The sequence below is a fragment of the Mustela nigripes genome, chromosome 6 (genome assembly GCF_022355385.1).
Source record: "Mustela nigripes isolate SB6536 chromosome 6, MUSNIG.SB6536, whole genome shotgun sequence".
Lineage (NCBI taxonomy): Eukaryota > Metazoa > Chordata > Mammalia > Carnivora > Mustelidae > Mustela > Mustela nigripes.
Window position 1 is genome coordinate 92,865,642 of NC_081562.1, and position 24,429 is coordinate 92,890,070.

The window sequence follows — 24,429 nt, forward strand, 5'->3', positions numbered from 1 at the left end:
GCCCCGCCTCACCCCTTACATCCGCCACTCAGAAGCCCGCGCGGCACCGCCCCCAACGCTCCCTCCCGCTTGGTGGTAGACGCTGTGTTGGACCCGGAAGTGGCTTTGGGTCACGAGGCTTCGCGGAGGAGGTGAGTGAGTCATGCGCGCGCGCGGAGGGGAGAGCAGGAGGGGGAGGGGAGGAAAGGGGGGCGGGGATGATGCAATGTTTGGCAACCGGTGTCTCCGCGCGCACGCGCAGGGGACTACAAGGGTGGTGGGAGGCGCGGGGGGTGGTGGTGGTGTAGGGGAGAGGAGAGGGCGGGGCGCCAGCGCCCGGCTCCCAACGGCCTCAACGGCTATCAACCGTGGCTGCCCCTTTGCTGCCTAAGAAGCCTCAGGGCAGCTTGTCTTGCTCAGGAGTTCTTATTACGCCCACCTGGCATTAGCCCCTGTTGCACCTTCTCCATAAGGGACTCCCATTTTGCTTGGTTCCCTCCCATTTAATAGGCACAAGGTCTTTTAAACCAGCCTCCTTTGAAAGTTTGCATCCAGCCACAGGACTGCCTAACGTCTTCTCGAGTATTCTTCTTGAGAATCTCGAGGTCTTTTAGCCCCTTAAATCCCCCAGAGGGACCGAGGAACTTGAATACTTTTGATAGTCATTTTCAGCTCCTCGCAGAAAAGCACCCTTAACTTCTATCTTGGTGAAGTTTCTAATGCGCCCTCAGCATGCCAGAATTCATGTCCCTTGCCCAGTGGATGCGATTCGCACTGTTTCCCCACGCGTCATCCCCTCCACCCCACGGTGCTCTGGTGCTCTTCACCAAAAGATCAAGACCCGCCCTTTTCACCCGACAAGACGCGCAAGTCCTGTGACTCCCGGCCGTGAGGAGCCAGTGCTCAAGCCTCCTGCCTCCTAGGTGCTTGGGCTGCATTAGCGCCCTGTTGCTTGGGACATTGGGTGCACTTGCGCGCACAACTGCCTTGGACTGGTTTGTCAGGAGCCCAGATTCTAGCCTCACCTGCCCCCCCACTTGCCCAGGGATCCTAGGCCAGCCACCTAATTTCTCTCTGCCTCAGCCGTTCTTGTTTGTAAATAAAAGTAATGAGTTGTGAAGGTAAAATGGGAGAAGTATGAACTTGGAGGGTGCTTCAACAAAAGTGAAAAGCACCACTTAAAATGCAAAGTATTAAAAAAATGCAAAGTATTTTTCTTGAGCCATTAGGTAGAAAAAAGATGCCGTGTGGCGGCCAGTTACATATACTGTCATACCCTCGTGGGGGCAGCCAGAATTAAATAGTATCTGTCACAAGGTCGGTTGTGGCTGGAAGGCAGGTTTAGGTGGTGGTGTGACAGTGACAGGTCCTTGGCTAGGCCTGCTCCGTTGCTCCAGACCTCCATTTCCCCTTTTGTAAATGGGGGTGGGGGGTGTGTTGGACCAGATGGTCTCTCCTGGCCCGAAGACATGACCAGGTTGTCAGTGACAGGCAAAGGTCATGTGACTTGACAGGCTGAGGTCGTGTTGTGACATGTTGACCTGGGGAGGCGGGTCAAGTCCCAGCACACTAGCCGGGAAGCCTTTGGGGCGGGGCAGGGCAAGTCGCGACTTTCATCTTTTGGGGCCGGCCCCTCCCGGACCTGACATTCCTGGCTCCCCCAACAGACTGTGGCTTTGGAAGGGGCCCCTCCCCGGGGAGGGCTAGGATTGGCCACCAGTGGCCTGGGAAGAGGCTCAGATTCCGCAGAGGGGGGGGGGGCCGCGGGGGGGGTTTGTTCTCTAGGGGATTAATGGGGGGTTGTGGGGGAGGGGTAGGCGCGCTCCCGCATGCGCACTGCGGCCCCTCCTGTTGGCTCGTCGTTGTCCGCTGGGCGGGGGCCCGGCCCCGCCCCTCTCCCGTCCGGGCAGCGGCGGCGGCGGCGGCGGCTGCGGCGGTGGCGGCGGCGGCGACGACGGCGGCGGCAGCAGCCTGCGCGGTGCCTTCTGGGAACGGAATCCCCAGGGCTGCCCCTGGCCCCCATGGCGCATGCGCGGGAGGCCGCTCGGTGATCCGCGGCGGCGGCGGCGGCGCTTCCTGCTAGGACCGGCCGGGGCCGTACCGGAGGCTCGGGCTCCACCGACCCTCCTCCCACTCCCTCCCACTCACCCTCTGGGCCGCGACTGCGCAGGGCGGGGCCGGCCGAACCATGGGCCGCGGTGAGTGCAGGGCCCGGCCCCCCCCACCCTGCCCCTCCCCCTCCCCTCCCCTCCAGTCCCTACCCTCTGCCCCCTCCGCGTCCTCTCGGCCCCTTTCCCTGGCCTCATCCCCACTCCCCCGCCCTCACCTGCCCCCGCCGTTTCTCCCTCTCAATGCTTGACTTTTGCCTTCTTCACCTCCCTCCCCACAGTGCTTCGCCCACCCTCCGCCCGCCCTCTCCCCAAGTTCCTTCCTACTTCGTGCGCCTTCCCCTCCTCCTCAAGCTGAGTGAAGCAGGCTGGGTGACAGGGCGCCTTGTTATGAGAGGGAAAGTTTAGAAGCCGCCTGTGTAGGGTAGGAGCGATGGTGAGGTTGGAGAGGATACTTGCAGGGTTGGGGGGGGCGTCCCCACATATCAGAGGAGAGTCCCTTTGGGAGCCAGTCTGAAGCCAGTGGGGTAGGAGGTGCTGAATCCCCCTGCTGAGGCTTGGGGAGAAATCAGGAGCTTCTCGACTCTGGGAGAAGACAGCTATAATTCCAGCCTTTCTTAAGAAAATCCAAATGAACTAGATCAGTGATTGTCTAATGGAGCAGGCATGGGGGGTTCCGTTGGTACCACCCCAGAGGGCAGTTGGGCAATTGCCTGGTGAGCTGTGGGGCAATCTGTACTTTTTATATGATCTTCCTGGGGGTAGGGAACAGCAGGGGCCCAGACTCTAGGAAACTTCCTAGTGTCTTGGCGTTATGGGAATTTGCCCATACTCCAGGGTGAAGTCTTCTGGCTCTGATGGGACAAAGGGGCCTTGCCCTTTATGTCTAGGGATTGGGCTCTGATTCCCTGGTCCCTGGGAGTTGAGGCTTTGATCCTCTGCTTCCTAGGGCCTGTATATGGAAAGGATGGTTGTGGACTCAGCCAGCAGATCCCTGAGATCTGTGTGTGCACTTACCTCATAGGGTTAAGGATCTTACCCTTGAGAGTGTCCTGGGCAGGTTTCTGACAGTCTCTTCTCTTTCCTGTGTTGCAGGTGTGGGCTAAGCCGGAGGCCCCGGCTTTAGACTGGACCCCACAATGTTTGCAGAGATGTTCAGGTAGCCACAGTGGGATGGCAGCGAATTCTTCATTTCTCTCCCAGCTCTCCAAGGGTTTCTCCATGCCCCTGAGTTCTTTTGGGTCCCCCCACAATCTTTGCCTTCCTGGAGTACTCCCTCAGGTACCCAGTGCAGTTTAATCCTCCTAATGCCCACATGGATGTCTGTGTTATCAGGCACGTGGGAGCTGATTACACACAATGAATGGGGGCAATGAGAGCAGTGGAGCAGACAGAGCTGGGGGCCCTGTGGCCACATCTGTCCCCATCGGCTGGCAGCGCTGTGTTCGAGAGGGTGCTGTGCGCTATATCAGGTATGGCTCCTCAGAGTTCCAGAGCTCTATCCCCAGGCCCTTCATTGCCTGCATTTTCTCTCCCGCTTCTCCTCTCAGCGCCCAGCTCTCTGATACCCTGTTGCTCTCCTCTGTTCTTCCTTCGTCAGCCTTTCTGCTCTGTGTATGTCTGGCCCTTTAACTATGTTCTCCCTCTTTCTCTTTCCACATTCTTTATCCTGTGTCCTTCTTAGGAAGGTCTTTGAATAAGGAACTGTCCTTTAGGTATGGTTTTCTGATTCAGTGTCAACTAACTCCGTCTTTTCTGACCCTGTGCTCTCCCAGCCCAAGTGGCACAGAGCTGTCTTCCTTGGAGCAAACCCGGAGCTACCTCCTCAGCGATGGGACCTGCAAGTGCGGTCTGGAGTGTCCACTCAATGTCCCCAAGGTCAGAGTGGTGAGGGGTGTCAGAGAATACAGGGATAAGCCAAGAGACTTAATACAAGTCACCGACCGTGGTAGCTCTTCTGCCAGTTTCCACTCTCTCAGGGGCCCTGCCCATGACTCCCACCTTACAGGTTTTCAACTTTGACCCTTTGGCCCCGGTGACCCCGGGTGGGGCCGGGGTGGGGCCCGCATCAGAGGAGGACATGACCAAGCTGTGCAACCACCGGCGGAAAGCCGTTGCCATGGCAACTCTGTACCGCAGCATGGAGACCACCTGCTCACACTCTTCTCCTGGTGAGGCTTCTTCACTTTATGGATAACTGAGGAAGACTTAAGGGCCTGGAAGAGGGATGGTGGGAGGAGCTCTATGAGAGGGAGCAAGGAGAAGGGTGGAGTGGGGAGTTGCTTGAGAGGAAGGCACAGGGAGGTTGGGAGTTTATGGGATATGGGATGGAGAAGACAAAAGAAAGTTGTTGGAAGGGAAGCCACAGGCTGACCCTTCATTTCTCATTTATTGCAGGAGAGGGAGCGAGCCCCCAGATGTTCCACACTGTGTCCCCAGGGCCCCCCTCTGCCCTCCCTCCCTGTCGAGTCCCTCCTCCAACTCCACTTAATGGGGGTCCTGGCTCCCTTCCCCCAGAACCACCCTCAGTTTCACAGGCCTTCCCCCCTCTAGCAGGCCCTGGGGGGCTTTTCCCACCACCAAGGCTTCCTGACCCAATCCCCTCTGGAGGCAGCAGCCCCTGTTTCCTCCCAAGGGGCAATGCTCCCTCTCCAGCCCCACCTCCTCAACCTGCTATCAGCCTCAATGCTCCCTCCTACAACTGGGGAGCTGCCCTCCGCTCCAGCCTGGTGCCCCCTGACCTGGGCTCTTCTCCAGCCCCCCATGCCTCCTCCTCACCACCTTCGGACCCTTCTCTCTTCCACTGTAGTGATGCCTTAACGCCCCCTCCTCTGCCCCCAAGCAATAATCTCCCTGGTCCCCCTGGCCCCCCTGGTCCTGCCACTCAGCCACCAGTGTCTTCAGCCACTATGCACCTGCCCCTGGTCTTGGGACCCCTAGGAGGGGCCCCCACGGTGGAGGGGCCCGGGGCACCTCCCTTCCTTGCTAGCAGCCTACTTTCTGCAGCGGCCAAGGCACAGCATCCCCCGCTCCCCCCTCCCAGCACTTTACAGGGCCGAAGGCCCCGTGCCCAGACACCCTCCGCTTCCCACTCCTCATCACCTCGTCCCTCTCAGCGTCGTCCCCGCAGACCCCCAACTGTACTGCGATTGCTAGAAGGGGGAGGCCCTCAAGCCCCTAGAAGGAGCCGTCCTCGGGCCCCTGCTCCTGTCCCCCAACCATTTCCTCTCCCTGAGCCATCCCAACCGATTCTCCCTTCTGTGCTGTCCCTGCTGGGACTCCCCACCCCTGGCCCTTCCCATTCTGATGGAAGCTTTAACCTTTTGGGGTCAGATGCACACCTTCCTCCTCCCCCAACCCTCTCCTCAGGGAGCCCTCCCCAGCCCAGGCACCCTATCCCACCCTCCCTGCCTGGGACCACCAGTGGCAGCCTCAGCAGTGTGCCAGGTACGTGAGTGTGGTAGAGCTCTTCCTCCTCTCCCAGTGGAAAAAGGCAGCCAAAGCACTTAGGGGAGTTTAGAGAGCTCTTTGGTGGTTTTCTGGGTTGGAGGCAGGAAGGTTGGGTTCTTTGGATGCTGGGAGAAAGGTCCTCCCTTGAGCTGAATTTCTCTTTTCCTTTGCAGGTGCCCCTGCCCCACCAGCTGCCTCCAAAGCCCCCCTGGTCCCCAGCCCTGTGCTTCAAAGCCCATCTGAAGGGCTTGGGATGGGGGCGGGCTCAGCCTGCCCTCTGCCTCCCCTAGCTGGTGGGGAGGCTCTCCCTTTCCCTAGTCCGGAGCAGGGCCTGGCGCTGAGTGGAGCCGGCTTTCCTGGGATGCTAGGGGCCTTGCCTCTCCCTCTGAGTCTGGGGCAGCCTCCACCTTCTCCATTGCTCAGCCACAGTTTATTTGGTGTGCTGGCTGGGGGAGGGGGACAACCTCCCCCTGAGCCTCTGCTACCCCCACCAGGGGGACCTGGCCCTCCCCTAGCCCCAGGCGAGCCTGAAGGGCCTTCGCTTTTGGTGGCTTCACTGCTTCCACCAGCCCCTTCAGACCTTCTTCCACCCCCTTCTGCACCTCCTAGCAACCTCCTTGCCTCTTTCCTGCCCCTGTTGGCCCTGGGCCCCACAGCTGGGGATGGGGAGGGATCTGCAGAGGGAGCTGGGGGTCCAAGTGGGGAGACGTTTTCAGGTTTGGGAGACCTGCCCCCCCTACTGTTCCCCCCACTTTCAGCCCCCCCCACCCTCATAGCTTTAAATTCTGCGCTGCTGGCTGCCAGCCTGGATCCCCCCTCGGGGACACCCCCCCAGGTGAGGATAGGGGGTGAGTGGGTGGGACAGAACAAGAGGTAGAATCAGGGATGGGAGCTGGGAATCAAAGGCTTTCGGTTTCATGCCTGAGCTCTTCCTCAGGGCCTTTGGGGAGGGCTTAGTTCTTGGCTGGGGGTAGGATGGCTGCAGGAACTGGGTCTGTATTTAATAAGCGTGGCCTACTTCACGTGAGGCTTCAGTGAGATCGTATATGTGAAAGTAGTGTATGTTTATGAACTATTTCACATAGTGTCATAATTGGTCTTTGTTCTTAGCCCTGTGTCCTGAGTGCCCCCCAACCTGGACCACCTACCTCCAGTGTCACCACGGCAACTACTGACCCGGGGGCCTCCTCTCTGGGCAAGGCCCCCTCCAACTCAGGGAGACCCCCCCAACTCCTTAGCCCTCTGCTGAGTGCCAGCCTGCTGGGTGAGTCTGAGGGAAAACTGGTGTGAAAGAGAAAAAAAGGAAGTAGAGGAGAAGCTGGATGACTTGGGGAGGAGTTTTTGATCCTGGGGTTAAACCTAAGAGGTAAATAGGGTCTGTTCAGCCTAGCCGGGTTGGGTTGCAGAGGGAGATGCCTGACCTTACAGCTTCTCCATAGGTGATCTGTCTTCGCTGACCAGCAGCCCTGGAGCCCTCCCCAGCCTGTTGCAGCCTCCTGGCCCTCTTCTCTCTGGCCAGTTGGGGCTGCAGCTCCTCCCTGGGGGGGGAGCTCCTCCACCCCTCTCAGAGGCTTCTAGTCCCCTAGCCTGCCTGCTACAGAGTCTCCAGGTGAGGGTATGTGTTGGGGGTGGGGGGTGGGGTGTTGCGGACAGAATTTTTTCCCAAATTGGAAGTGGATGTTTTGAGATACAGTAGCCAAGGAACCATATTTGGGACTAAGATTTTATTTTTTGCCTGCAGATTCCTCCAGAGCAGCCAGAAGCCCCTTGTCTGCCCCCTCAGAGCCCCACCTCAGCCCTGGAACCAGAGCCTGCCCGGCCTCCCCTCAGTGCCTTAGCCCCACCCCACAGTTCTCCTGACCCCCCAGTCCCTGAGCTGCTCACTGGGAGGGGGTCAGGGAAACGGGGCCGGAGGGGAGGAGGGGGTCTTAGGGGCATTAATGGTGAGGCCAGGCCAGGCCGGGGCCGAAAGCCCGGTAGCCGGCGAGAGCCTGGCCGACTGGCCCTCAAATGGGGGGCACGTGGTGGCTTCAATGGACAAATGGAACGGTCCCCAAGAAGGACCCACCACTGGCAGCATAATGGGGAGCTGGCTGAAGGGGGTGTTGAGCCCAAGGATCCATCCCCTCCTGGACCCCATTCTGAGGACCTTAAGGTGAGTGTGGGGTGATGGAGGTTTGGGCTGAAGGGTTCTGAGGAAAGGCTGGGAACACAGTTCCTTTTCCTAATTTTTCCTACACATACAGTCTGTGTTTTCCCAGGTGCCCCCAGGGGTAGTCAGAAAGTCTCGTCGTGGCCGGAGGAGAAAATACAAGTGAGTGTTGGGCCTACCCCAATCCTGGCCTTTTGCTATTTGATGGTTTATAGAAATGTCTCGAGTGGCTTGACTTTCAGAAAGGCACAAACTTAAATATGGATGGGGATATTATGCCTTTATTATCCCAAAGTAGAAGGTTTCCCACCCAAACTCTGAGCTTCACGCGGTGCTTGGGAAGCGTTCCTGATCACCCGTGCCCTTACTGCAGCCCTACCCGGAACAGCAGTAGCTCCCGCCAGGACGTTACCTTGGACCCCAGCCCTACAACCCGCGTAAGTGTGTGTCAGGGTTGGCGGGGGGCGTTGTAAGGGATGAGGCAGGAGAAGAGGAGTAGAGGGAGTGGGGAGAAAATAAAAGACTTCCTGATACCTAGCTGTTTGATCACTTCTTTCAACTTCCCCTCTTGTATAGGCGGCTGTCCCTCTGCCTCCCCGGGCCCGCCCTGGCCGTCCTGCCAAAAACAAGAGGAGGAAACTGGCCCCTTAGCAGCCATACCTGGAGCTGGATCTGACCCTGATTGGGGAGAGCTGAGTGCTGAGCCTTGGGAGCCCCTGCCAGCCACCTGCACCTGTGGACAGTGGGTGGGGGCACTACTCCCCACTCAGAGCACAAATGCAAGCCCTTCCCCTACAATCCCATCCTGAGCCATTGCAGGGGGTAGGGAAGCTCACCCCCTCCCCCCCAAAGCCATGTCACTGAAAAGGCCTGGGGGGGTGGTATATGGCCCTTTCCCCACCAGGCTAAGGGGAACACCCCCTTCCCCAGGTCTTTTATTTGTTTAAGTTATTTTTGCACAAATGACTCTTTTATATTTAATTCGACTTCATTGCCTCCCTTCTTGAAGCCAGCAGGCTCAGTTTACAAACCTGTGAGCTACTGTTGGCTGCTGCCCTCCTTCCCAGTGAAAGGTACAAAGCAATAAGCATCATGCATTCCCCCCTCACCCCTCCAACACCCCTCTGCCTCTGGCTCAGGTTGCTCAAAGCACAGATCCCCCTCTTACCCCTGTCCCCAGGTTTGAAACACATAGCCTCATTTCAAGGTGTAGCCAGCTTCCCTCTACTTTCCTCTGGGATCTAAAAGGGGGTAAGGGGGCACAGAGAGCCCACTGGGCCTCTCCTCCCACACACACTACACTGCCCCTTCTCCCCCATCGGAATGCTCAGAGACGTTGTGATGATGCGACCGAGGATTATGCAACGTGGTCCAACCGGAGCGGCCAGCACGACCCGCTGTCCAGGGGCTGCCTCCTGCCTTTTCTTTTGTAAAGACAAGACCCTTGGGAGTTTTAATTCTGTTTTGTACTTGCCCTGTGGGGCCTCCACTGCTTTTCTATGGGAGACACTCTTAATTTAACAGATGAGAATATTTTGAAACTCTGGCTCTGACTCTGTACTCATTTTTTCCTTAGTTCTTTAGTAAGAGCAGGTTACAGTTTAAATCCTCTCGTAGCAGAGAGGGGCTGAGGCTGCCTATTAGGCTGTGGAGGTCTGTCTCAGTGCTGCCTCTTCCCCAGGAAACAACAGCAGGGGCCACACAGAGTACAACAGCATTTAATGGTCAGAAACAGTTGTACAGAACTGCAACCAGCCAGGGGAGCTGTGCTGGAGGACAGGACCCAATCCTGCCCCGCCCCAAGCAAAGCAGTACTGGACAGGAGCTGGCATGTGGCAAGGCCCACATCCCCGGGGCCTGAGGGGAGACCACTATCTAATGTCCCCCAGCTACCACTCTGTATTCCTCGGAGGAGGGGTGTAAACCCCACATGCAAGAAGAACCCCTTTGCCCCCAGTGTCAAATGGTATGGGGATGCAAGAGTTATAATTAAGGGGAAACCCTATGTAAGCTGTTAACAGAGTTCAAGGGGGTAGGGATTACCCCCATTCTCCATCTCCTAAGGGTGCTCACTTTCCCAGCTTCTTCATCCGCTCGTCAATGTTGGCAAAATTCCCCTCAACCGTGGACAGGTTCTCACGCATGGTTTTCTGCACCTAGAAAGTCACAGAGATGTTTTACTCTATCAGGCCCAGGTGCCTGCCTGGGTGAGCACTTGAAGAAATGCTTTTGGAGAAGACAAGAAATGGAAGCATAGCTTACGGGCCCGAGTGGGCATGTGATAGTAGCTGTTTTGGTCTGTTTTATATAATGAGGAACAGGTATGATTTTACTGGAATGAGAGTTTTACTGGCTCAAAACTTTAGAAAACAGCTCTAGAGGCAGAACATATTATACTTTATATATTTCTTCATTCATCTGATGGTCCTGTGGTGTTGGGTCTCTCCACTGTAATTCTGCCCTCAGCACTGAAAACAGTGCCTCCAAGAGAAACTGAGGACCATGTGCTGGGCACTGCTAAGAATGAAGGTGAAGTTCACTACCCAGTGTCAGAGAAGAGGAAGCGGTAAAACAAGATTGGAGCCTGCTGTTCATTTCAGAGTCCATACTCCTCCCAGTGTGCTGTGCTCTGGATACAAGCACATCTGGCTGAGGACCCAGGGAGGGGAAAGCTAAGCTGAGACTGTAGAGGGACTGGGTAGGTGCTGTAGGAAAAACAGGTTCACTGGAACTCTTAACAATTCACTCACAGTATTTCACCTAATCCATACAACCCTGAGGTAGGTACAGTTTTCCAGATGGTAAGATGGAAGTTCACAGGTTAAGTAAGTTGTCAAAGGTCCCACAACCACTGACAAACAGTAGAGACTCAAACCAAGCCCCTGCCACGTCCCGTTACAACCTGGGCCAAGGCAGAACCCAGGCTGCTAGAGAACAGAAGCAACAGACCAATAAAGGGGCACACACCTGGGTCAGGAGGGTGGTGTTGTCCTTGAGGGAGCTAGCAATCATTTGCTGTGTGGTATCTAAGTGGGTCAGGAGCTGACCGAACTGCATGGCTACAAAAGAAGGTAGAGAAGGTATGGATGACATCAGAATCCACAACAAGAGGGGAGGAAACAAAAGCTGCCCGCTGTCCAATTCCTCTCCCCTCCCCCCCGGCAGCAGGCCTCCCACCTTGCTCATGCAGTTGCTTGATGGTGACAAGTCTCTGCACCAGCTCTGGAAGGGTGGAGGCGATGGGGCTCCAGCGCTGTACGGTGTCGTATAGCTGGTGCACCTGGTGGGGACAGGACAGGGCCCTAAGGGGATGGCCAAGTGAGGTACACAACGACCACCTGGGTGGGTGAGGGCAGGCCCCTCACTGTCTCAGCTGGTAAGAGCTTATGAAGACAGCACCTCTCAAGCTCAGGTAAGACCACCAGAAGGACTCAGAAAACAAGAGGGAACAGGAAAGGATACAGAACTGGGGGGAAGGGCTCTTCCTGACCTTGCTTTGTGTATCTGCATCTTCTACAGAAGCTTTATGCTTGGCAATCTCATTCACCTTTCCCAGGACACTCTGAAAACACAGACTTCAAGGTCGATAGGGCACCCAGGGTTTCTGAAGTCCCAAGCTACCTGTAATCCAGTTTGCCCTCCATTTAATACCTGTAGCCGAGCCTCCACTTGGTCCAAAACTGCAAGGTCCAGGGCATTCACCTTTGCTTGCAGCAGTTCTACAGTCTCCTGGGGGTGGAGGTTGGGACAAAATTCATAGAGGGGAAAGGATCAGACTAGGAAGGCGCCACTGTATTCCACTGGAGGTGATTAATATACAGCTATGGACCCACAAACCCAACCTCACTATCTCCTCTGTAATCCAACACTCTGGTTCCTTGTATACTCACCATGAGACAGGCTCCCTGAACACCTGCTGAAAGGGGATTCTGGCGGGGAAGAGGAGGAAAGAAATCAGTGGTTCTTGTGTCTCCTCACAATTACTACTGTCTCCCATCCTTCCCAGGTCTAGCCGGCAACCCACTGGCTGATCTGATAAATGAAGACCTTCCCACTCTCCCCGGGGTTCTGTGGAATGCTCTGAGTGTCAGGGAAGAGGGCGCAGGATGCAAGGTCAGACTCAGTAAAGGAGAGCACCTAACCTGAGCATCCTGATCACAGCGTACAGTTGCTTCCAGCTCTGTCAGGCGCTTCTCAAGTTCTGCAACCTAGGACGAGGAAGGGAGTGAAACTCGCCACCCGCCTGCCTGCCGCTGCAGCAGGCACTAACATCCCACTCTTCTCTGCTTGTCCGCTTGCCATTCCCCTCCCTCCTCCTCTCCACTCTGCCAAGGGACCACTTTCTCTGGAACACAACCTGATCACATTCTTAAAATCTTGAAAGTAGATGGGTGAGGGAAACATGGAGAACGAAACATCAAGAGGAATCGGAAGCATTCCCAGCACCCTGATCTCTGATCCCCTGGAGGGAGGTAGGAAAGTCTTCAGGGCCATGCTACCCCAGCCCCCCAACCAACCATACATACTTACTTTGGCAGCTTGAGAGAACTTGTCCTGTTCAGGCCGAGAATGTAGTTCATAAGTGACAAGGCTACTATCTACAAGAGTACCGCTGGTGGTCTTTCCCCCTGAACCGGTTCCTTTGCTGTTTTTGGTTGCCTCCAGCTGCAGAAGCAGGCGCCTGGGACAGAAGACCAAGTAATAAGACTAGAACTTGAAGGATGTGGGCAAGCCCAGCCCTCTCTCATTTCTGCCTTGCGCTCAGCATTAAGGAACAGCTAGGGTACCTCTCCCCTTAGTATCCTGGCCAATACCTGGCTGAGTGACCCTATGCCCCAGGCAGCAATGATTTCCCAACAAAGCAGGACACCCACTTAGCCAGAGCTCCATCAGGGTCAGTAAGGTTGATGGCTGCATCTGGTCCCAGCAGCTTCTCCAGGTGGGAAGCAACTAGCTGCTGCTTCAGGGCAGCCAGCTGTTTAGCCAACACCACGGGGGTCAGCTTCTCTTCAGTGGCGGACTCCTTCACCGTTGCCTGGTAGGAGAAGAAGCAGACAATGAGGGGTGGCCAGGGCAATCAAGACCAGAAAAAGGGGGTGCCTAGATGGCTCAGTCAGTTAAGTGTCTGCCTTCGGCTCAGGCCATGATCCCAGAGTCCTGGGACTGACCTCAGACCTGGCTCCCTGCTCAGTGGGGAGTCTGCTTCTCCCTTCACCCCTTTCTCTGCTCATGCGCGCACTTGCTCTCTCTCTCTCTCAAATAAATACAATCTTAAAAACAACAACAACAGAAAAAAGGATCAAGGCCCTTAAGAATGGCTGTGGCTGGGGGCGCCTGGATGGCTCAGTGGGTTAAGCCGCTGCCTTCGGCTCAGGTCATGATCTCAGAGTCCTGGGATCGAGTCCCGCATCGGGCTCTCTGCTCAGCAGAGAGCCTGCTTCCCTCTCTCTCTCTCTGCCTGCCTCTCCATCTACTTGTGATTTCTCTCTGTCAAATAAATAAATAAAATCTTAAAAAAAAAAGAATGGCTGTGGCTGGAAGTTACTGGATGGTTCTTACCCACCTATGGTACTGAATATAGATCTATTTATACCCCTAAACCTAGGAACCCCAGCTTCCTTACCAAGGAGCCTTGGGAACCTTTTTCCTCCTGCTGTGAGGTCCTACTCTGCTATGTAAGTCAGGGCACAAAGAAGAGAAGGGAGTTTACAAGTACCTTGATTTTCTCAACTTCAGTTGTCAGCTCCTGGACCTCGTGCAATAGTCGCTGGTACTTTTGTTGCGGTGTCTCCTTCACTCCCAGGCCCTCTCCAAGCTAGACAGCAAGCACATATAGTGAAGTTAAATCCCTTGGTACAGGGAGCCTCCTCAAGAATTTATCCAAACCCTGAGCTTAGGTTGTAAGGATATCCCATCCAATTCAGAATGCCTAGTACAGAACAACCTGGTACAAAAAAACTGGAGGCCTGGAGACTCTCCAGAGCAAACAGCAGGGGGACTAAGCATCCTCAACTGTGTCCTGTTGGGTTTCTCGGGAACCCCAAAGAGAGAAAAACCCAGAAGCCTGACTGTGTCCCTTGATGTCCCTCCTAACCAGGATCACGGCACCATCACCATCAACACACACACACAACAAACCAGCTCATATTCTCCAGATTCATATCCTGTTCTCTTGGTTTTTCCAATACGATCTGAGAAATCTGCCAAGAAAAGAAGATGGAATTGAGGGCCTGATCTAGGCCCAGGGCAGTCACGGTCTCAGGTGACTGTCGGGGCTACCATGAAAGATCTCCATGAAGACCTTCTCCCCCAAAGCATGCCACTATGGCCCAAGGACAGACCTCCCCCCATCCAGTTTCCAGCCCAGTCTCACCAAGTCCCTTTGTCCCCACTCTCTTGTCTTTGAACTTGTCATAGGCGGCATTGGGATTGACAATGATGTGCTCCACACTTGTGCTCGTCAGCTCCTCCTGCAGGAACAGGGAGTTCAGGCCAGGGGCAGATTCATTCTCACCCTAGACTTCCCTGACCCCACAAAACCCCCAAACCACTAGAGGAGATTGGGCCCCACATTCCCAAGAGAAGAAAAGGGCGGCTCCACTCCAAGTTGCTGACCCAGGCTCAACCTAGGGAACGGAAGCTTCCTGGTAAATTGGGAGTCTCAGTTGTATAAATATTAACACCCTGATTCAAGGAACAGAGGTAGCATAACCTCCCCACCCACTCTGTACATAAGCCTCCCCCTCACCCCCCACCCCACCCACTGGGGCCCTCCCAGTTACCTAGCACACACCATGCACTCAGGCCAAGAAACTAGCCTGACCTCTCTGAACCCCCCCCTCCCAAAAGTAAATCTCCCTGTTGCTGAGGATGGACATTTCATCTAACCTCCCATCCTTGCTGGGAGGAAAGAGGAAGAGTGGCAGACATTCCAGCTGCTAACTCTGACGGTGAATATGCTGCTGAAGGGAAGATACCAGCTCTGAGATACAAAAGTAAGGCTGGGAGAGGACATGACCAGCAGTCCAGTGCCAAGGCTGCCATTAGGCTGGGGAGTTCAGGATGCAAAGAGAAGAGGCAAAAGATTACTATATATTTTTTAAGGGATGTCTTAGAAACAATAAGCATAAGCACTACCTGCTTGCCAAAAGGACGCCCGGGTGAGGGCCACGCCTATATCCTGACATGGAAGTAGCCCAGCAGCTTCTCAGAGAGAAGCCTCTCGAAGAGAAGCCACAGCACCCGCCTCTTCTCACTGCACCCTCTGCTCTTGTATCAAGCACTGAAGCTCTCTCCTTAGCAGGGAGCATGGGGAAGAGTGTAATAAAGAGAGTTTACCCTAGCAGAGTGGTTCCCTCCTTACTAGATACTGACTGGCTGTTCAGATTCCAGTAACTACACCAAGACCAGGCACTTTACACATCTCCTTCCCTTGTCAGCAGTCCAGCAGCTCTCACTGTCCTCGTGAAAGAGGGGGAGGGAGGCCCGAGGATCTTGTGCTATTGGGGGACGACAGCTCCACCTTCTATAGAAGGCAGCTGGCAAAGTGAGTCTTCTTGCCTTTAACTAGAACAACAGTTCTCAACCCTGCCCATGTATTTGCACCACTTACAAAATGTAAATTAAAAATAAATTAAAATTTTAAAAAAAGTGGAAAAAAGGCCTGGGTTCTCTGTAGATTTTGATTTCATTATTGTTCTGGGGTAGGGTCAGGAGAGTAGGCCGGCTGAAAAGCTACCCAGCTGATTCTAACATGCAGCCAGGACTGGTCAGAGAGTCTCTGCCTGTGTGTGGGTATTGAGGGTGGGAGCAGGGAATGATAATGGAGAGGCATCATGAAGAGCAGCAGACAGAAGCTCCATCCTTCATCTCTGATCTGCTATTAGAGAAGGAATCAGTGTGAGTGGCAGCTTTAAAAATAGGGAAGGGAGGGAGTAAGGAGAAAACATCAACTTTGACCTTTACCTCTTCTTCAGGGAAGTGCTGAGCAGCTAAAGATTAAGGGAAAACCAAAGGGCTCAACATCCTATGTGCAAGGGTAAAGAAACAACTGAGCCCCAAATTATTCTGTCTTTAATCTTCTCTGAAATGTATGGCCAGAGCACCCACAGGCCAAATAACTGTGCGGTCTCCGGCCTCTGCAAAGTGTCTGAGGACTCCCAATGAGGAGAGAGGACAGAGGACCACCTTCTCTTAAGTTCACACTCCTCCCTGTGACTGCCCCAGTCAAGGCCAATGAGGTAGAAATCCATTTAAAAAAATCCTCTTAAGGGACGCCTGGGTGGCTCAGTTGGTTGAGCAGCTGCCTTTGGCTCAGGTCATGATCCCAGCGTCCTGGGATCGAGTCCCACATCGGGCTCCTTGCTCAGCAGGGAGCTTGCTTCTCCCTCTGCCTCTGCCTGCCATTCCGTCTGCCTGTGCTCGCTCTCTCCCTCTCTCTCTCTGACAAATAAATAAAATCTTAAAAAAAAAAAAAAAATCCTCCTAAAAAGACAAATGGGAAGCATAGTCTATAGACCAAGGAAGGAAATTAATCATGGCTGCCATCTATTAATACCCTCATTATGGGCCAGGCACTTTGCTGATGAGAAGCTACTTTCCTAAGTAGGTAAGGGGTTGGTTGAGTAGAAAAGGGTCAATGTACAAAGTGTGGGCCTCAGAGGTCCTGGACAGTGGTGGGAATTAATAGCACTTTCATCTCACTCTTTCCACTTTGGATCATGGTCTGGGTCAGGAGAGCTGCCAGACACTGGCATCTCCTTAGAGCCTCTCCAAGGATGTGGTCCCAGAGACTCAGATGGCCAGCACCCTTCTGTCCTCCAGTGGCACCCATTCCACCAGTGCCTCAGAAATCTGGGGGCATGGGCTGGGGGCAGTGTCACTACAGTGATTCATAAGATGGGAAAAGGCTGTCGCCGGGAGGTGGGGCTGGATAGAGGGATTAAAGATTTAGCAGAGACAAAAGGACAGAGAAACAACTGCCCATCACAGCACACCCCATTAAAAAGCAGATGAAAGGTCAGACTTCTTACCAGCTCCTGGTGGTTTTCCCCAGAGGTGAGAAAATCAAAAGAGTTAAAAGGAAAGGGAGTGGGGAAATGGGGGTGAGGGAGGGGAAAAAAAAGACAAAATTGTTATTAGCAAATTGTCACATGCACTATATGATAGCTTCAAACACACTGCACCATAGGGCCCAGGGGAGCCTAGCAAAATTTGGGGGCCCAGAAGTTTCAGCTGGAGCCACTACGTACCCCAAGAGAAAGAAGACCTTGGGACCCTTTCCTCTCTGGTGGTGAGAATGTCATGAAACTCTGCCATTAGAAGCAATGTAAGATTATCTGAGAACTAGTGAGATGGTGCAAGCTAGTGGCAGGAACAGGAAAGTGGGGGTGGGGGCAGACAAGGCAGAATGTGAAGCAGAGGCTGTGGTGACTCTAAGGACACGAAGCTGACTGAGGGGCTTCTTAGTCCTTCTCAAGGGGAGACTTCATGGTTCAAGTCTCACTGTCTCTTGGCTTCTCTAGTCTTGAAGAATGAGATGTCTGGATGGTGGAACTGGTTGCAATGAGGGTGCCCGTAAGGGTAGCGTGACAGGACTGAAGGTTAAGCAGAACAAAATATGTCAGGAGATGGTGAGTGTCAGGAAACATGAAGCACCCGTTCTCGCTCTCCACTGCCAGAGGAGAGGCAGGGCACGTTCCGGCCCCTCGGATAGTCCAGTGTGTTTGCATCCACCTTGATTAGTTCGTAACTACCCCCACAGCCCCAGGGGAACCAGAGCAATTCTGCTATGACGTGTGAGCACAAAGAACCCAGAGGATACCAAGATTCATAGGTCCCAGCCCATGTGCAGAATATGTTTCTTCCACCTTCTGCTCACAAGATTCACAGAGGTTAGAGCATGGAAAAGGGGGAAAGGTGAGAGTACTCCAAAGAGGCCTTCTTTTAGTCCAGATACACAGACAAGGCTCTGGCTTTTAGGCAAGGAGGGAAATCTAGTGTTACGCCCTGCCTCTCCAGGAGCTCTACTGATGGGCACGCAGAATCGTGGAAGCTTAAAGATGGTTATGTATATATGACAATGCGCGGTGGGACAAAGACAAGTGCTTCCTGCCTCAGAGATTTCACCTAGAAACGCCTGAGCCTCCACCTCTCCATCCCCTGTCTGATGCTAGGGCCCAGTTAAGCCAAGACTCCTACTTCAGATCAGGGTCAAGGGAGATCCAGACCCTGTGGGTCTACACTGGGAGGTCTCTGCACAGAGGGAGTATAAGCACTCACAGGCGCACACAGGCGAATACACAAGGGGAGGCACACACACACTACCTTTCTCTTATTTGCCCCACCAAGCTAAAACCAGCCTGGGAGAAACTCAAGGAGAGAGAGACAATGAGCTATAAGTTCAAATTCAAATCATGAGGAACAAGCAGAGTGGGGGAGGATAGAAAACCAAAGAAAAGGAAAAGTGGCATATTAGTCTGTAAACCGTATACACCACCTCCAGGTCTGTCCTTTGGGGGCACTGTGGGATGATGAGCTTTTAGGCATAATTCCTATAACCTGGAGTATTAACAGTCATCACAGAAACAGTCCACCCAGCCACCTTGACTGAAAAATTCCAAGTGCCCTGATCCCAGGTACCAGTTTACCTGGTACAAGACTCCCAGTCCCTCTCACTAATGGACCCCCTGACTCCCCAGGGCTGTTTGGCTAAATGGCTGTGCCTCAGAGGGCAAGACCTGAGGTCTAGATCAGAAAGGGAAAGAGGCCACTGCTGTTCTCTGAGCCCGTTAAGGCTCCTTGCCAACACTGCAGCCAGGGGGACTTCAGAACCATGCTGACAAGGAAGTTGGAGAATGCTGTAGAAGAAAACTGTCCAGGATGGATCAACATAATGCTGACCATCCACCCATTCCTAAAGGAGGGGTACAGAAACAAAAAGACTCGTGAAAGCACAAATAATCCAAGTTACTACCTTAAAATTACATGTAACACTCCTTTCCCATCCCATTTACTTTTATCTAAAGGCTTAACACAGGGAACATTAAAATGAGTATTTCCCAGGGATAGTCTACACACAGCTAAGAAGTGAGGACTGTGACTGTCCCCCTTGTTCTCTACCCTTGTCTAGAATGGCTAACAGTTACTTCTTTTCTCTTAATTCATTTCAGTCTGAGGAGGAGAAAGCCAACCCCTTCTAACTCCAGCCCCTAAATGCCTCATATGCAAAAGCATTCCTAGCCTCCATGTTTCTATTCCATCCTCCATTGGACAGTTTTATTCTGCAGACCTCACAAGGGAAAGAGACAATGACTCATGAATCAGATTTATACTTCCAAACCTTGATTAATGATTTTTAAACATAAGGCCAATAGGCCCCTTAATGACCCAGCTAGGGACTCGACAGAATTCAAAACGATTAGCTACAACAATAGTACAGTGACAGAGCATTGCATGCGAGATGGCAGATGAAAAAAAAAAAACATGCAGAGAAGAAGCATCGAATGGTCTTACTTGTGCAAACTAGTGTCCAGGCAAGGTGGTGAGGAGGGAGGATGGGGGAAGCATTAGGAAAAACTCAGGTAAGTTCAAGAGCGCCAACAGTCAATGAACACAATCAAGCAAACTCTATGGTATCTCAAACTGTAAGGAAGACAACATACTGTTTCTCATCTCAAGCTGGTGGAGTGTCCAGCAGTATCTACCCTTTGGAGAACAGCCTCTGCCAGGGCCCTGTCAGACTGTGGCTAGGTCATTTTTTCCCCTTTCGCATGGCACTGGAGATCAGTAAGTCATCAAGGGAGAAACTATAGCCTGTTTCTAGTGAGATTTTCTAAATTTACTCTCCTTGCTCCAGCAGTTCAAAAGCCAGAAGCAGAATGCCTCACAGACCCAAGGTAGACTGGGGGTCCAGCAGGGAGGAAATTCCAGTCGGGAATTAGCTTTCCTGACAAGACATTTTAAGAAAAGTCTCCAAGTAAGCCCATCGTCCAAATCAACCTAGGAAATGCAGAGACGAGATTCTCTTACATTGAAGAGGAAAGGGCTAGCGTGTGCTGCTGTCTGGCCCATTTACCTTAGAGTATTTTCCTTCCTGCTAAAATTGTTTTAAAGGAATAGTAGGAAAATCAGGATCATCTTTAGCAAAACTAAAACCTTTTATACTACTTTCCTCCACCATCCCCTCCACTATAGGAACTGCAATGCTTTTATGATTAAATTAAACTAGCAATGACAATCTTTTTTTTTTATTTTTTATTTTTTATAAACATATATTTTTATCCCCAGAGCAATGACAATCTTTAAGGGACATTATTTCCTTCAGCAGCTGAGTTTTTTCCACAGTGGAGCAATCAGAGGAAGGAGGTTAAAAGACAGTGAGGGTCAACACTCTGATTATTCCTTTAAATAAAAATCTGGAGATCCCCCAAAAGGTTCCTTTAGAAAATGATCATATTGTTTGTCTTCAGGGAAGGGACCTGGGTGGTGGCAGGCAGGGGTGGGAAGAGACTTTTGTTCTATGCACATATGTTATCTATGTAGAAATGAATCAAATTAAAGTTGAAAATAATCTGGAGACTAAGGCAAAACATTCTGTTGCCAGGAGTTAAGGTGACTGAAAACCTCACAGTTCAGCCACAATGCTGGTTACATGTTGTCATCAGTGCTACGTCTTGGGAAGGGAGGGGACAGGCTGTTAGTGAGAATTCAGGCCTCACAGACATGAGGCTTCTGGACTAAGTACAACCCACTTCTCTTCAAGCTGCACATTTAAATCAATATTAAGAGCAGGAACAGGACCATTACTCAGCTGACTTCCCGAAGGCTGCCTTCCTAAGGCCTACAGGGACACCCAGAGGCCAGAGACATTAGCTGACATCAGTAAATATCTCAGCGCCCCCCTCCTTCTGAAGCAGCTGAAGGTCTCCCCACCCTTCTCCCTCCCACCTAGTGATGAAGATTCATTTAGCTGTGTCTTAGGTGATGGAGGAAACTCGACTCTTCTTGTATTTACCAACCAGCTCCTATGCACTGCTATACCATCATCCTGAACAATATGCTGCAGGAAATGAACACTTCTGGAATCCCTCCCTATCAGCCATCCCACTAGGTATTACTGAAATAGGCTGCTCAGGCACCGCAGGGAAAAACAGCCAATCAGGGCTGCACATTCAGGTGCTCCCATCCATGCCTGTCATCTTCTTCTTTAAGAAATATCCCAGGACTTTCAAAAGGAAAACTACACATGTTATTTTTTTCTTTTGGGAGGGGGATTGCTGTGATACTGCCCATTCATATCACAATCAGTGACAAACAGACAACATGCCATTAATTATCTCACCATGAAGTTGTGACACTTTATGGGCAGAGGCCTAGGCCAGAGTTGAACAGTCTCTGAAATGGGTCAGAGGACTGAAGTCCTCAGCTTCTACACTCATGCTCTGTGAGGTCAAAGACAGCTTCCTAGTAACATACATCTTAGACTGACAGGTGCACTCCCAGGTCCTCGAGCAAAGACAACATCTGCATTATCTCCAGATATTCAAGCTTGGGGGACAGACTGACATGCCAGCAAGTACAGAAGCCACAAGGAACACACCACTGAGAGAGGAGACAGGGAAGGTGTTCCCACAGAATAGGAACCATTTCCACATGGGGGAAATCAAATAAGGAATAAGTGAGTACACCAAGCCATACATTAGAAGCCAGCAGCCAGCATTCTCCAGGACTAACCAGCCCCACAGACATAGCCACAGGACTTGGAGACACACATACGGAGCCTGCTTCATCAATGTGACCTTAGCCCAGCTCTCTCTGGAATAGAACCTATAACACATCTTGTAAAAAATGCTAACAGACCTTTGTTCCCCTTGACACTTACATACAAGTTTTTACCATGCTGATTTCTATTCACTCCATTTTGTTTATTCCATGTTTCCTAAACTGTATGTATCCTAACTCCACCATTAGACTGGGGCATCCTTAAAGGCAGGGACATTTCTTCCTCTGCATTGCACAAAACCCAACATAGAATGAACACATTCAATCAACATGCTCAGTGGTTCCCCTCATGGTTAAAATGTGTCCACAGCTCATTTCCTCCTTAGAGTTCTTCTTAGGTCCTAAAGTGCTAAGGGACTCACTCTCTTTTGCTGTAGGAAATATTTACATTCTTCCTCAAATTCGTTTTGCTCTGGGGTGCCTGGGTGGCTCAGTTGGTTAAGCCACTGCCTTTGGCTCGGGTCATGATCCCAGGGTCGTGAGATGGAGTCCCACATCAGGCTCCTTGCTCAGTGGGGAGCCTGCTTCTCTCTCTGCCTCTGCCTGCCTCTCTGCTTGCTTGTGCTCGCTCTCTCTCTCTCTGATAAATAAATAAAATCTTAAAAAAAAATTTGTTTTGCTCTGACTGGATCCCTTATCTTTCTAAAATCTTCACATCACTTTCTCACTCCTTGCTCAACGGATATTGGGTATTCAGGAAAAAGACTATTCCTCTATACTTCAAAATCTAGCTCCTGCTGGATACTGATGAACATGCATCAAGTGAAATATTTTATGAAACTGAAGGCTTACATCCTAACCTCAAGGAGTTTGTAAGTGCTCAGGCTTCAGGATTCATTACTATAGACTAGCACCCAGAGGCCTCCCTAAATCACTGGCTCCAAACAAGACTGTCTTGAGATATTTCAACTTTTATTTAAAAAGACCCAAGTCAGGTCTTGTTAGTTGTGATTCCACAGACAGGGCTCTCCTTCCTAGCACTGTTCACTGGTGGCTGTACGCCTGCAACCTACATACCTCCCAGGCTGGGTTGGCATACCTGCTTATTGTTGTGGCTCCCCAGTAAAGGGAAAGGGTCAGCCTGGGGGAGAGAGGTCAGGGTCTGTAAGAGTACTGAAGCAGCACATAGTCTTACCGCATCAAACTCGGCTTGATCATCCTCAGGCAGATCGCTGGTTTCATAAACATCTGGCTCGTTCCTGGCCTGCAGACAGAAGCAGTGACCACCCTACCTCATTACCCAGCATCCACCAATACTCCTGACCCACTCCATTTCAATAAGCTAACAGAGAAGACAGGCTGTGAGGCCAGGATTCTGTCGCCTCTCTTCTACCTATCCAGTGAACTGTATAATAGTTCCCATGTCTTAAAGGGGTGAGAATGACAGAGGGCACAGTTGGGACCTCATGGTAAGTGGTGACTGTAAGTGATGACAAAGATGTGACCCTGAATCGGAAAGGGTGCGGGCTCTTGGCAATCATTATGCTCGAAGTAGGAGAGCGTTATCTTCCAATTAGGCCCTATACACCGCTATCCTGGCACAAAGGTTGAGAGTGACTCAGTACAAGGTCCTGTGACCCAACCCCCACCCTTGAGAATTCAGGCAAGGCAGCACAAAAGGAGGGTACAGGCCGGCATGTGTGGGGCGGGGGGGGGGGGGGGGGGGGGGGGGGGGGGGGGGTGCCGGGGGGGGGGCAGAGTTCTGGTACTCTATCTGGTACTAGAAGGGTTCTGCCATGGTAACCTCTTCTTTGGCAAGGTGAAGGCCATCCCCAAGTGGCCTGGTATGTGTGTTTGGGGTTGGGATGGTGGGGGGAGGGGCCTTATGGGGAGATAGGAGAGATACGGGTGGTGCTGACACGGATGGTAGAAACACTCGGGCTAAAGAGCTAAGCGCCCAGAGACGATTTTGGGGCGGAGAAACGGCGACTGCCGGAAAAAGGCCTGGTAAGTCATTCCGCGGCCGGGCTAAGTCAGGTCGTAAGAATCCGGAGGATGCTGTGGCCCGTCCGGGAGCCAGAAGCTAGAGCCCTGGGGCGGAGGAGGAGCTGCAGGCGGGAGGGGTCAAGGGTTAGTGTCTGTTGGGGGTCCTTAGTAGGTCGGGGGTGCGGTCCTGGGGAGCCGGGGTTGGCCCTGTACTCACAATGCCGGGAAGATCGGCGTATTTAGGGTCCGCCATGGCGGCGGCGAGGCGGGGTTGGGGGACCGGGGCCTCGGTGGAGCCGGGGCCGGTGTTCGGGTAGGGGAGAGGCTGGGTCCGGGTCCCGGGCTTAGGCGGCGGCAAAGGGAGCGGCGGAGGAGGTGGAGGAGCAGGAAGTCTCGCGACAGGAATCGTACAGGAGCGAGAAGGGTAAGGCAAAAGTCGCGAGAACACCCCGCTACCACACCCCTGGAGAGGCCTGGATTGGCGAGAATGCTACCAGGGAATGAGGTAATGGCTGGGGGACGCCGCCTGGGATTGTGGGATGTGTAGTCTTGGCCCACTCCGGCTTGGACGGAGAACAACAACGCACCTTGGGAGTTACTTCACACAACTTATTTTCTTTCATTTTTACATCAAGTCTATAAAAAATATCTTGTAATTCCTGTTTTCCAGATGAATACATATGGGCTTCCAGAAATTAAATGACTAGATAAAGATAATACAGCCTGTCGTGCTGTGGCACAGAAAGAACTTCAAAAACAGTAATTGCAAGTAAAATTTAGTAAGGGCTTAGTCATGTTAGGAATGAAAACGTTAAGTAATCTTCTCGAGTTAGAGCTATCAAATAAATACAGAGCACCTAGTTAAATTTGAATTTCAAAGAAACAACTAATAAGGTTTTTTTAGTATAATTATGCCCCATATCATATGTGGGACATACTAAGACACACACACACACACACACACACACACACACACACACAAACATTATTAGCTTTTTAATCTGAAATTTAAATTTAACGGGGCATCTGTTT

The 24,429-nt window shown here is 52.5% G+C and overlaps 2 protein-coding genes across 14 annotated transcripts; one reads left to right on the top strand and one right to left on the bottom strand.

Moving 5' to 3' along the window:
- The first annotated feature begins 99 nt into the window (after positions 1 to 99).
- Positions 100 to 9,235, top strand: MBD6 (methyl-CpG binding domain protein 6). Of its 13 annotated transcripts, none has more exons than XR_009404851.1 (15): positions 1,905 to 2,177; positions 3,183 to 3,246; positions 3,423 to 3,559; positions 3,863 to 3,965; positions 4,096 to 4,258; positions 4,485 to 5,534; positions 5,711 to 6,372; positions 6,648 to 6,801; positions 6,977 to 7,152; positions 7,279 to 7,692; positions 7,784 to 7,851; positions 8,063 to 8,126; positions 8,266 to 8,435; positions 8,699 to 8,762; positions 9,021 to 9,235. XR_009404851.1 is itself a non-coding variant. In XM_059403529.1 (13 exons), the coding sequence occupies exons 3-13, from the start codon at positions 3,447 to 3,449 to the stop codon at positions 8,338 to 8,340; spliced, it is 3,042 nt and encodes a 1,013-aa protein (XP_059259512.1). In that variant the 5' UTR covers positions 100 to 131; positions 3,183 to 3,246; positions 3,423 to 3,446; the 3' UTR covers positions 8,341 to 8,692. The 13 variants fall into 13 exon arrangements, 5 of the variants coding, with proteins under 5 accessions (XP_059259512.1, XP_059259511.1, XP_059259514.1 ...); XR_009404857.1 differs by having other exon boundaries at positions 8,703 to 8,762; XR_009404856.1 differs by having other exon boundaries at positions 8,266 to 8,431.
- A 156-nt stretch (positions 9,236 to 9,391) lies between these two features.
- On the bottom strand, positions 9,392 to 23,816 carry DCTN2 (dynactin subunit 2). Its single transcript, XM_059403535.1, has 14 exons — positions 23,615 to 23,816; positions 22,607 to 22,675; positions 14,063 to 14,159; positions 13,828 to 13,889; positions 13,406 to 13,504; positions 12,564 to 12,724; positions 12,220 to 12,370; positions 11,832 to 11,897; positions 11,580 to 11,618; positions 11,341 to 11,418; positions 11,180 to 11,251; positions 10,867 to 10,969; positions 10,657 to 10,748; positions 9,392 to 9,845 (listed from the first exon to the last, which is right to left on the bottom strand). The coding sequence occupies exons 1-14, from the start codon at positions 23,648 to 23,650 to the stop codon at positions 9,759 to 9,761; spliced, it is 1,212 nt and encodes a 403-aa protein (XP_059259518.1). The 5' UTR covers positions 23,651 to 23,816; the 3' UTR covers positions 9,392 to 9,758.
- Between the last annotated feature and the right edge of the window lie 613 nt (positions 23,817 to 24,429).

Excerpts from the sequence above, each read along its gene's own strand:
- DCTN2 (XM_059403535.1), bottom strand. The coding sequence starts at position 23,650 with ATGGCGGACCCTAAATACGCCGATCTTCCCGGCATT. Across the intron at positions 22,676-23,614 it reads ACGCCGATCTTCCCGGCATT|GCCAGGAACGAGCCAGATGT; the intron begins GTGAGTACAGGG and ends TTCTGTCTGCAG. Across the intron at positions 9,846-10,656 it reads ACACCACCCTCCTGACCCAG|GTGCAGAAAACCATGCGTGA; the intron begins GTGTGTGCCCCT and ends GTGACTTTCTAG.
- MBD6 (XM_059403529.1), top strand. The coding sequence starts at position 3,447 with ATGAATGGGGGCAATGAGAGCAGTGGAGCAGACAGAGCTGGGGGCCCT. Across the intron at positions 4,259-4,484 it reads CTGCTCACACTCTTCTCCTG|GAGAGGGAGCGAGCCCCCAG; the intron begins GTGAGGCTTCTT and ends CATTTATTGCAG. Across the intron at positions 8,127-8,265 it reads ACCCCAGCCCTACAACCCGC|GCGGCTGTCCCTCTGCCTCC; the intron begins GTAAGTGTGTGT and ends CCTCTTGTATAG.